Source organism: Lycorma delicatula, chromosome 1 (genome assembly GCF_047948215.1).
Source record: "Lycorma delicatula isolate Av1 chromosome 1, ASM4794821v1, whole genome shotgun sequence".
NCBI classification, from domain to species: Eukaryota; Metazoa; Arthropoda; class Insecta; order Hemiptera; family Fulgoridae; genus Lycorma; species Lycorma delicatula.
The window spans coordinates 218,338,515-218,351,874 of NC_134455.1; the positions used below are offsets into that span (position 1 = coordinate 218,338,515).

At 32.6% G+C, this 13,360-nt stretch overlaps 1 protein-coding gene across 2 annotated transcripts in view; it reads left to right on the forward strand.

Moving 5' to 3' along the window:
- The window catches only part of Nup107 (nuclear pore complex protein Nup107), a 153,028-nt gene that overhangs the window by 57,463 nt on the left and 82,205 nt on the right, over positions 1 to 13,360 (forward strand). For both annotated transcript variants that reach the window (XM_075372608.1, XM_075372600.1), the window contains exon 9: positions 6,130 to 6,326. In XM_075372608.1, the coding sequence (XP_075228723.1) occupies positions 6,130 to 6,326 (197 nt within the window). The remainder of the gene's footprint in view (positions 1 to 6,129; positions 6,327 to 13,360) is intronic.

The following is a 13,360-nucleotide window of genomic DNA, read 5'->3' on the forward strand; positions in this document are numbered from 1 at the left end:
AATAACCATATAATAGAACATTTAAAAAACAATATACATACTGATTCACATGGTTATTCAATTGAGAGGCATTTATAAAATAAAATGTAATGATTGTGACCATACTTATATACAAAAAACCACTATATCATTCAAAACTAGATTCTCTGAACATTTTAGCTATTAAAAAAATGGAAAACTGGGTTTCTCTAATGTGTCTAACCATTTTTTTAACACACATTCAATATCTGATATTCAAACAAATTTGGAAATACTGAAAATTAAAAAAAATAATATGAATACAAATAATAGTGGTTTTGACATTTTAGAAAGATTTTATATATACAAATATAAAATAGTATGAGGATGACAAATTTTTAAATTTTATCAACTGATGTCATATTTCTATGTATGTAATTTTTAATTTTTATTACTTTCAGTGTTATTAAGTAATTTTAATTCCAATATTTAACTTTGAAGTTTTTATTGTTTTTTATAAAAAGTAAAAATTTATTTTATAATATTTATGTGATGTAATATTTATAATATTAACTGATGATGCGAGAAATTTGTGAAAATGTTTTTTCGTATTGGATGCTTGTTATAAAACGGTAAAGTGGACTGTATAATAAATTGACACAGTTTTAGTGTAACTAAAAATTATGAGATTTTTATTGTACTAGATTGACACTGATTGTAACTGAATACTGGTACACTAACAAAAAAACTTTTGTTAAAACATAACTGACCAAAGTCCACTTCACCAACGCAACTGAGCAAGCAACACACATGAATAAGGGAGTGGGAGAACTCCCCTCTACACCATACACACAGATATGCACCACATGCATGTATATACAGAAAAATATCCAACCTGCCTCTCACCTTGAAGCAACACCAAAAAATAAAATTAATAAAAATATAGACAGTCTAAAAAATTAATTACATTAATGTCAATAATACATGAGAGAATACATGCAGGTTTTATATGTATAAAATTAAAAAAAAACATATGCACATAATACGCAAGAAAATCATAGTGTAACAATGAACTTACTGTTTTGGTAATGGATATTTTTGAAATTGGCTTTTTTAATGTTCCGGTTCAAGTTTTGTGTCACCACATGCACTTTTCCATTGTTTCCAGAATGTATATTGATAACACGAGCCATTTTCCATTGGAGTGGAGGCAGGTTGTCCTCTTTGATAATGACCAAATTGTTCTCTTGCAGATCTGTAATAGAGTTTTTCCATTCTGATTGTTGCTGAAGATTGTTCAGGTACTCATTGGACCAATGAGACCAGAAGTGCTGCACTTGTTGCTGATTCTGTTGCCAGTGTAAGTCTATTTACAGGAAAGGGTTGCAGATTTGGTTCTGTTAGGCTGCTAAAAATATTTTGTATTAGGAAATATGTTGGTGTTAGAGGAAGAAGATTGGAAGGGTCGTCCGATATTGGGATTAAAGGTTGGAAATTTACACATTCCTCGATTTGAGTCAGTAGAGTGGTAAACTCTACTATTCAGACTGTTAGTATCGATTACTCTTTTCATGACTCTTAACAAGTTAGATTGATGATTCCCAAAGTGTGGAGCACTGGGAGGTTGAAAGTGCCATTGAATCCCTTCAATGGATGAAACTTCTGCAACACTTAATTAAAAATATTCAGTTCTGAATAATTTTGCTATCTGAATCACCTCTCTTTAGGTCCCGACAAAATTTTTTCCGTTGTTGGAATATATTTCAGTAGGTTTGCTCTTCGGTAGCAACGAGATGAAAGAATCTGTTGATAAATCTTCAGCCAACTCTAAATGAATGACTTTAGTGCTGAAACAAACAAATAATGATACGTAACACTTCTGAGCTAGGACTCCACATTTTTTGGATAATTTTATCCAAAATGTTCTGCAATAATAAATTCCAGTGCTTACAAATGGTCTAAGACTTGGATTTACACGTGATTTGGGTAGGTTTCCCATTATCTGGGTGATTCCCTTTGGATTTGCTTTGAAGCATTTTACATATTGATGAAATATTCTATGAACTAAGTTTTTTCCTCCAATAGGCCAATATTTTTGTCTAATCACATTCAGTAGTGATCCAATATGCAGATTTTTGACATAGACATGTCGGGTTATCAGATCAGTCAAGATGTGATTCTTTGGTGAAATGATGGGGTTCCTTTGGTTAAAATGGAGGCTGGAATTCTGCAAACGACCTCTGATTCTTAGTATATCGTTATCTCAATATATGGATTTAATGGTTTTTAGTTGACTGTTATTTTGAATTGGTTTCAATGATTTGAGATCACTGATTTCCTTGGAGAAGGCATTATGTTGTAGTAATTTCAATATCTTAGTTTCTGCCTATTCAATTCCTGTACAAAGAGTGGACCCTTGAGATGAGTGTTGTGGTTTTGACAATTGTTGATAAAATGTGAACAATATGCGATTACTCTAGTTGCCTTCTTAAAACTTGAAAATTTACTGAAAATTGTATTATCTATCACAGCAGAATGAGAAGAAACTTGAACTCAGCATTCGGGAATCTTGCCAGATATGTTTTCAGGAACATCCCAGTGTGTATTGCCTTCCATCAAACACTTTAAAGTCATGCCAGTATAATTTTTTATCAACAAGTTGATAAGGTAATAATCGCCTTGATAAGAAGTCAGCTGGATTTTCATCCAAAGGGACATAGTTCCATGACTCGATGTTGGAGTTGTCTTGAATTTCTGTGACTTTATTTGCGATGAATGTTGCCCAATGTGAAGTTGGTGCTTTAATCCACGCAAGTACGATTGCAGAATCCGTGTAAAAATATAAAGCTGATCTGAAGTAGTAATGAACTTGTGATAATTTTTGTTAATTCAGATAAAAGCAGTGCACCACATAATTCTAACCTTGGTAATGATAACTTTTTTAATGGAGCTACTCTTGACTATATGTAATTAGATTTACCTTGATCTTGTTTGATGCATCAATAGATTTCAGATAAATATATGCACCATATGCAGATTCAGATGCATCCAAAAAACTGTTTCAACTTGACAAATTGGTTCTGTCTTGTTTGTGAGGCATCTGGGAATTTCCTGAGCGGCCGATGACTGAATGAATTCTTGAAATGAAATCAATTTGTTAAGCAAGTCCTTTGGAATCTCATCATCCCAACCAACCTTGCAAGACCATAGATTTTGCATAATAAGTTTGCAATGACTATGACAGGCCAAGTAATCCTAAAGGATCAAATATTCGTCTGATCGCAGCCAAGATTGTTCATTTTGTTGGTTTTTGACTTTGGCTTTCCTTATGGAATAAGAACTGAATTGCATCCTTCAATTAAAAAAATTCCAAATTAGTCTCAAAGTTTTAACTCTAGGATCTTGATTTATGTTGTAGTCAGTCTGATGTACCTCTTCACACAGAATATTGGATTAGAACACTAGTTCTTGATTTGCACACCACTTTCTGAGGTGAAATCCTCTATGACTAGCAAGATCAATTAGATCTCTCTGAAGTTGTTTTGCTTCTTGAAGGGAAGATGCACCTGTCGTAAGATCATCCACATAAAATTCATCTATCATTACAAGAGATGCCTTTGGAAATGTTTCCTTTTCATCTAGAGCTAGTTGCTTTAAAATTCTTGTTGCTAAGTACAATGCACTTGAAGTCCCATACATCACGGTTAACAGCTTGTATATTTCTATTTCTTCATTGAAGTTTTCACGCCATACAATTAACTGAAAATTTGTTTGAGAAGCATGAATCTTAATTTATCTATGCATCTTTTCTATGTCAGCTGTCATAGTATATGCATGAGTTCTGAATCTGATGATAATGCTGATAAAATTGACTATCATAGGTCCAACAATGGAAAAATCATTTTAGTCAAATCTCAGATGTTTTCTTACTGGAAGCGTCAAAAACTACGCTTACTTTCATTGTGGATGAATCTGCCTGTATAACACAATGATGTGGGATGTAATATGATTTAGACCCTGCAACTTCTTCATCTGATATTTGTGTCATGTGCTCTAGGTTTATATTCTCTCATGAAGTTAATGTATTGTGATTTCAATTCAGTGTTTGAATTCAGACGTTTCTCAAGCTAAAGATGCCTTCGCACGGCAGTAGTTCTTGATTCATCAAGTTGGTTTGCATCACCTTTCAAAGGGATCTTCACACAGTGTCTTCCATCCATAGATCTTGTATTATCTTCATACAATTCTTCACCAAGTTTGTCATTTCCTGTAAGTTGTTTTCCAAAAGAGCTGCAGTCGTCTAATTCCCAAAATTTTTTTATGTTTTCATTGATGGTGATCTAAAGGCGGATAGATTTCGTACAGATTTTAAAATTGTTGAATGCTGATCGATTGATATTTTACTGGAAATTACCCAGCCAAATAGGGTATTTTGAAATATTAGATTTGATTTACTTGCTTTAATGTTTCCTTCACATAAAACATAAAATAATTCTGCACCAAGAAGCATGTCAGTGTCACTTGGTTTGTGGAAATCTGGATTGGCCAGTAGCATATTCTGTGGTAATTGCAAACTTGACTTTTTGATTTGAACTGTTGGCAATTGTTGAGTAATAGTTGGTTAAACTACACACTATATTCGCTGCGAATCTGTTCACTCTTGATTTAATAACAAATTCCATGGAATGAGTTGTAATGGTTGCGGCCTTGCCTACTCCATTAACTTGTAACATGTTTTTCTTTGATGGTAGTCTTAAAAACTTAGCAGTTTTCTTATTGATAAAATTTGACTGCGAACTGCTGTCAATTAACATGCAACAACAATGAGAATTATCATGTATATCTAAAACTAAAACAATGACTTTTGACAGCATGACAACAGGGTTGGATTGCTTTGAACTAACATTTGACTTGGATACTATTGTTTGTTGTGGAATTACCACTGCAGATGATTCATCGCCGCTGCCGAAATCTTATTTTGTGTAACATTAGAATTAGGTCTGATGTAATGTAGCAAACTATTATGTTTTTTGCCACAATGTTTGCATGAGCCTGCTTGGCAGACCACAGTTTTATGCTGACTGTTTAGATAGTTGAAACACAGACCATGTTTTTTAACTTCAAGTTCACGGACAGGAATTGATAACGTTTTGAACGCTTCACAAAAATAAATTGGATGTTGCAGTTGATTACATAAAGAAAAATTTTTTGAAGACATGACAATTTTTGGATAATGTATTATTTTTTGAAAATAATTTAAATTTTGGTAGTTGCACTTTATTTTATAACTGATTGTTCATGTGTGATTTATGAGACTTGCTAGTTTCAACTGATTCCATAACTTGACATTTATGTTGCAGAAATGTTTTTAATTCAGACATTTGGCAACTGATTTATTTCTAAAGAATTTTCCCATTTGCATAAGGTAGTCAAATCTAATTTGGTAGGAATTACATGAATTAAGAGTGTATTCCATTGCTGATTTGGTTGCCCTAATCCTGCTAGAGCATGTATGTGTTTTTATGTACTGTCTAAAAGCTTTTGTAATGACAAATAATTTTCTCTTATCATTTTTAGAGAGATTGAATAGTGCACTTACATGTTTATTAATTATAAACCTTTTATTGCCATATCTGGCCTTCAAAAGTTTCCAAGCAACCTCATAATTTTCCGTTGAACTTTCTAAAGATGATAAACTTTCAGCTGCTTCACTCTTTAAAGAACATCGGAGATAATGAAATTTATGAATTTCTGACATTTCTTTAGAATGAATGAGTGACACAAACATGTCATGAAATGACACCCATTCATCGTAATTTCTGCTGAATGTGGGAAGTTTTATGTCTGGAAATTTAACTGACACAGATCGAGTTTTTGTTGGTTTGATTTCACTGCTAAGTAGGGTTTCATAACTCAGACCAATAATCTTCAAGCTTAGCAAGTCTAACTTTTAATTGTGTAATTACATTTACAACTTCTAATCAATTTAAATTTTTGGAACAACCTTTTTTGGACTAAATTAAAATGGTATTCTTTCTGCTTCTACTTAAAATTACTATGATTTCCATTATGAATTGATTTTTGCTTTATTAATTCTTTATGTTTATTTAGATGATTTATTATTTGTATTTGGTCAGTGTTAACTAAGTCTTGTTTTTTTTTTTCACACAGGAAGATGAATCAAGATTGTTACAACAGGTTTTTACTGAGATCCGTTGTGGTCGCTTAGATCAAGCTCATACACTTTGCTATCATGCTGGTCAACCATGGCGTGCTGCTACTTTAGAGGGTTGGAGATTGCATCACGATCCTAATTATGGTCTTTCATCAAGTGCTGAAAAATTACAAGTTGAAGGCAATCCTCAAAGGTATATTTGTGCAGTTGATAAAATTAAGTTATTTTTGTTCTATTAGTTTTTTTTATAGTTTCTTGCCCCTACTAATGCATATTTCAAATGGTGAAAAAGTCTCTCAGTATTTTAAAAATTGAAGTGAAGTTCATTCACTGACATATCTGTGGCTATAAAGGCAGTAGTTCTTTTAAATAGAAGCATTTTCTCCTAAAATTTAAAAAAATAGTAAAGAAATTAATTTAATGATGTATATGTAAAATTTTTAACAAATTTTATATAATTTTTTGGATAATAAAAATTGTCATATTATAAGCAAGTATTGATGAATGCGTATCTTAACAGATCTGATAACAAGTAATATAGAAATAAAATGTTTGGGTTTAAACATTTCATTTTTTCTTTTATTTGCATATTACATAATATAAATATAAAAATAATTTGAAATTTTGAAGAAACGAAAATGACCAAATTAATATTCTGACGTTCTAACTAGGTAAAATTTTAATGGTGAAAATCAGTTCATTAATTTTAGATAGATTTAAATTGAAGTTTGAAGATTAGAAAACATTCACACAATTAGAAAGAATTTTTGCTTATATGCAAGGCTTATAATTTTTTCCCCCTGAAATTAAACTGCTGTAGAATAATAGTTGTAAAACAAATAATTACCAAATTATTACATCATCCAGTACAAAATTTAAACACTTGTAAATTTAAAATTTAAACACCTTTATAGATTTTCACTTAAGGTTAAAATATATTATTTGTAGAAATAACACAATTAAAATTTTACTTATTATTATGAACATTAGTTATAAAAAAAGAATCTGTTAATTCACCACCTTCCTATTCTTGCTCTAATAGTTGATGTTGCAACTATTGTTAGCCTACCAATTAACTAACTTTCAAAAGACCTCAAATATTTAATACCAAAAAATTCTCCAATTTCATACTTCCTATTTTATTTTCTGCTTACCTCCTATTTTATTTTGAAACTGTCAGTATTTCTTATACTCCAGTAATAGTAACCCAATTTCAAACTATTCTTATTTCAATTTCCCTTGAATAATTTTGTTGATTCAGTCAATTAATTCCTAAAGTTAAAACTTGTATATTAATTGAAAAGGATAAATATACACCCTGTATAATTAAAATGGTTGTCTTTATATAAAAAAAAATCATCATATGTGTTGTCATATCAAAAATTAAAGAAAAATACTAATTTTTTCCATATTAGTGTGGATCAAAGACCTGTTCTGAATATCATGCCCTACACATACGGGAAATGCTATTCAGATGAGACCCCGGCTTGTCAGGGTTCAACTGGGACTTATAGCAGGGTCCTGTAACTCAGCTACACTTAGAGCCAGAAAATTGATTCTAGTTAACCCTTATGTTCTATCAAATTAATTATATGAATTATGATTTATGTCCACAGCTGGTGGGTGAATTAGGCCAACTGAATTATAACAACTTTATACTTTAGATGAATAAGAAAAGATAGTTATTTATAATTAATGAGGAGGAAATGATACATGAGTCTGAACATAGTGCCCGCCAAAAATCATATGATAATTTTTTTTTTTATTGTAATGAAATGTTATAACAATATAATTGTAAATGAATGCATTATATAATGTAGTCAATAAATAAATAATATAATATACAATGTTGCATAGATTATGCAACATAATCTATATATGCAACATATGTTCTATATATTATAGAACAACAAAGTTTAAATGTGCTTATCTGTTAAATATTATAATGCAATTAGATTGTTAAATCTGTACGTAATTTAAAATTGTGTTCCTGCTAATTTCACATGTAGTACAATAATGATTATATAATCCTATAATACATTTTTTTGTCTTTTTAAATCATTTGTCATTTTATAATGACCAGTCATTTAACTAGTTTGATGCAGCTCTCCAAGATTCCCTATGTAGTGTCAGTTGTTTCATTTTGGTATACCTCCTATATTCTACTTCCCTAGCAATTTGTTTTACATATTCCAAACGTTGTCTGCTTGCACAATTTTTCACTTTTACTTTTTCACTTCTACCTGTTCCTCCAATATTTAAGCGACTATTCCAGAATGCCTTAATATGTGGCCTATAAGTTGTCTCTTCTTTTAACTACATTTTTCCAAATGTTTCTTTCTTCATATATTTGCCGCAACAACTCTTCATTTGTCACTTTATCAACCCATCTGATTTTTAACAATCTCCTAAAGCACCACTTTTCAAAAGCTTCTATCTTTTCTTCTCAGGTACTCTGATCATCCAAATTTCACTTCCATATAAAGCTACACTCCCAACATATACTTTTAAAAATGTTTTCCTGATGTTTAAATTAATTTTTGATGTAAAAAAATTATATTTCTGACTGAAGGCTCGTTTCACCTGCACTATTTGGCATTTTATATCGCTCGTGCTTCATCAATCTTTAGGAATTTTACTTCCCAAATAACAAAATTCTTCTACCTCCATAATATTTTTTTCTTTCTAAGCTTATATTCAATCATCCATCTACATTATTTCTACAACATTTCATTACTTTTGTTTTACTCTTTTTATTTCCATGCGGTAGTTCTTGCATAGGACTTGCCGTTCATTGTTTCTTCTAAATTTTTTTTACTCAGCTAGAATTACTATATAATCAGCAAATCATAGCATCTTTATCTTTTCATCTTTACTGTTACTCCAGATCTAAATTGTTCTTTAACATCATTAACTCCTAGTTATATATAAAAATAACGGAGATAAGTCCGACTCCCTTTTTTATTACGGCTTCTTTCTTATATTCTTTGATTATTATTGTTGCTGTTTGGTTCCTGTAAATATTAGCAATTGTTCTTCTATCTCTGTACTTGAACCCTAATTTTTTTAAAATGCTGAACATTTTATTCCAGTTTATGTTATGAAATGCCTTTTCTAAGTATATAAATGCTATGTATGTTGGTTTGTTTAATCTTTTTTCTACTATTAATCTGAGCACTAAAATTGCTGCCTTGGCCCTATACGTTTCCTGAAACCAAATTGGTCTTCTCCTAATATTTTCTTCCACTCTCCTCTCGGTTCGTGTGTACAGAATTCTAGTTAAGATTTTTGATGTGCAAGTAGTTAAGCTAATTGCCCTGTATTCTTCACATTTATCTGCTCCTGCTTTTTTTGGTATCATGACAATAACACTCTTTCTTATTGAACTTCCCCTTTTTTGAAAATATTACACTTCTGTTTGTATTATCTATCTATTGCTTCCTCACCTGCACTGCACAGTAATTCTGCAGGTATCTCGTCTATCCTAGGAGCCTTACTACCATTCAGATCTTTTAATGCGCCATTAAATTCAGATCTCAGTATTGTATCTCCCTTTTCATCCGTTTTGACTTCCTCTTCTTCCTCTGTAACATCATTTTCTAATTCATTTCCTCCATATAACTTCAATATATTCCACCCACTTATCGACCTTTCCTTTCATTTATATATCTATGTACCATCTTTGTTTAACATATTATTAGATTTTAATTTATGTACTACAAAATTTTCCTTAACTTTCTTGTATGCTCTGTTTATTTTACCAATGATCATTTCTCTTTCCACTTCTGAACACTTTTCTTTATTCCACTCTTCTTTCACTAGTTAACACTTCTTGTTTATATTATTTCTTGTTGATAGTTCCCTTTACTTTCTTCATCACGAGCATTCTTACATTTTCTATGTTCATCCATCTGCTGCAATATATCCTCAGATATCCAAAGTTTTTTTACCAGTTCTCTTTGTTTCACCTACATTTGCTTCTGCTGTTTTAAAAATTTCCTTTTTAATATTCTCTCATTCTTCTACATTTTCTACCTTTTTTTTTTTACTCAGACCTCTTGCAATGTCCTCCTCAATAATCTTCTTTACATTCTCTTCCTCAAGCTTCTCTAAATTCGATTCCTCTGATACCTTTTCTTCTGATTTTTAAACCCCAGTCTACATTTTGTTTATTGTCACTAAATTATGGTTGCTATCAATGTCTGCTCCAGAATAAGCTTTGCAGCCGACCAGTTGATTTCTAAATCTTTGTTTAACCATGATATAAACTCTTTGACACCGTGCACTATCGCCCAGCTTTTTCCATGTGTATATTCTATTATCATTTTTAAACTGGGTGTTGGCAATTACTAAATTATATGAGATGCTACCCAAAAGTTCAGGGAATTTGAATTTCGCGCGTGAACCATTGCTGGTACGACCTGCTGCCGCTAGATGTGGCTAACAGTACTCTTTGTGAATCAGTGTTCCAACAGCTGTGACGTTGAGAGGCTGCATTGTTGACTTTTGTGCGGTTGTGTAACGTTGTGTTTTACTGCTTCGGCGAAGTTCTAAATGGCAGATTTTAAAGAGCAAAGAACCTGCATCAAATTTTGCTTCATGCTTAAAAAAATTGGTGCAGAAACCCATCGCATGCTTATGAAAGCATTTGGTGACAATACTATGAGTAAAAGTAAAACTTTTTTGTGGACGAACGACAGTCGATGACGATGAGCATTCAGGAAGACCATGAACAAGCGCAACACCGGAAAACATTGTGAAAGTGCAAGAGGCTATTGTTGCAGATCATAGACACACAGTCCATGATGTTTGTGCAATTGTACAAATGTCATACGGGTCCGTGCAATGCATCTTGTCGGACAATTTGAACGTGAGACGAATTGCTGCAAAATTCATACTGAGACTGTTGAACAGCAACCAGAAACAAAATCGCATAGCTGTCTGTAGTGAATTGAAAAATTCAGCAAGAGATGACCCTAACTTCATCTCCAACATCATAACCAGTGATGAGACATGAGTGTACGGGTATGACCCTGAAACTAAGCAGCAGTCATCACAGTGGAAGTCGCCAAGTTCACTGCGGCCAAAGAAAGCATGCCAAGTTCACAGCAACGTGATCCATGATGATTGTTTTTTTCGACATCAAAGGCATTATCCGTAAAGAATTTGTTCCTCTTGGTCAAACTGTCAATGGGATGTTCTGTTGTGAAGTTTTGAAGCGGTTACGTAAAAGCATTAGGTGTAAACATTCAGATCTGTGGGGTAACAACAGCTGGGTTCTGCACCATGACAACACGCCTGCGCACACATCCCTAGCCATTCAGAATTTCTTGGCTTCCAAAAAGACGGTAGTGATTCCCCACTCACCCTATTCGTCTGACCTAGTCCCGTGCGACTTTTTTCTCTTTCCGAAAATAAAATTTCAATTGAAAGGCCATCGTTTTAACACAATTGAGGAGATTCAGAAAAAAACACAGAACGTGCTTCGAACACTTACACCTGCAGACTTCCAGGGATGCATGGAATCATGGGAAAAACGCTGGGATCACTGCATCAATGCCCGAGGGGATTACTTTGAAGGAGACAGTCGAAATTATAAGTTATGGTAAGCTATTTTATTTTTATGGTAAAATTCCCCGATCTTTTGGGTAGCACCTCGTACATCGTGCAAAACTCAACAAGTCGGTCCCCTCTTTCATTCCTTTTGCCGAACCCGTATTCACCCACAATATTTTCTTCCTTTCCTTTTCCAATGCTGCATTCCAATCTCAAACTATTTTTAAATTTTCATCCCCTTTTATGTGTTTAATTGCTTTGTCAATTTCTTCGTATACACACTACCTAATCATCATCATCATGGGTACTTGTAGCCATACAGATGTTAACAGTCGTTGTCAGCGTAGGTTTTGATTTTATCCTTATTTCAGTGATTCTATCGCTATGCATTTTGAAATACTCAACTATGTCCTCTATCTTCTTGTTCATTACAAAACGCAGTCCTGCCTGCCCATTACTTGAAGCTGAGTTAATTATTCTAAAATCATCTGACCAAAAGTCGTTTTTCTCTTCCCACAGAACCTCGCTAATTTCTACTACATCTACATTTATTCTATCCATTGCCCTCTCTAAAATTTCTAACCTACCAACCTTTTCTAGACTTATAACATTCCAGGCTCCGACTCGTAGAATGTTATTTTTTTATCTTCTGGTGAACTCTTCCTTAGTAGAGTCCCCACCCAGAGATCCAAAAAGGGGACTAGTTTACCTCCGGAATATTTTACCAAGGAAGGCGCCTCCATCTTTGTTACATGAAAATGCGGAGAGTTACATTTTCTTGGAAAAAAACAGCTGTAGTTTTCTATTGCTTTTCAGCTGCGCAGTATTCAGAAGATTGAGTGATGTTGATATGACTGTTTAAGTCCTCCTGACCTACACCCTTAACAACTACTGAGAGAGCTGCTGTCCTCTTTCAGGAATCATTCGTTAGTCTGGCTCTCAACAGATACCTCTCCGATATGGTTGCACCTTTGGTCCAGCTACTCTGTATCACTGAGCACTCAACCCCCTCACCATCAGCAAGGTCTCATGATTCATTGAGGGAGTTATATGATAGTCATAAATGCTCATGTGTATCTTTAGTTGGTTTACCAGCTATATTTCCTTGTAGAATATATTTATTGATCAAAGTTAATGATCTTAATATTTTCAATAAGCGTGTACCTAAAATCAGATAGACTTAGGATTTCTTCTAGTGTGTTGAACATGGGTTCATTTTAAAGGTGTTGCACTTTTGCATACAGTCGTATAGATTTAGGATTTCTTCTAAAGTGTTGTTCATGAGTCCATTGTGAAGATATTGCTCCTTGATAATAAATCAATAAATAATCTTGTGTCGTATTGCACCTAGATAATGTATTGCACGTTGAATAAATGAGTAAATACTCTGTAATGAATTTTATAATGTTTATGTGTACATGTTGCATGAATGTGTACATGTATGTAGTATAGTAACTAGTTTGTAGACTATCTAGTAGCGTTAAAGCAATATGTGCTTAAGTTATAAACAATACAAAATTTATGAACATATCAATAATTTATTTTTTATTTTGAAAGATCAAATCAATGAAATTACAATAACAATAAGTATATAAATATTGAATCAATTAAGTTAAATTGTAATAACAATAAAGTATACAAATAATAAACTCAATCATTAGAGATTGATAC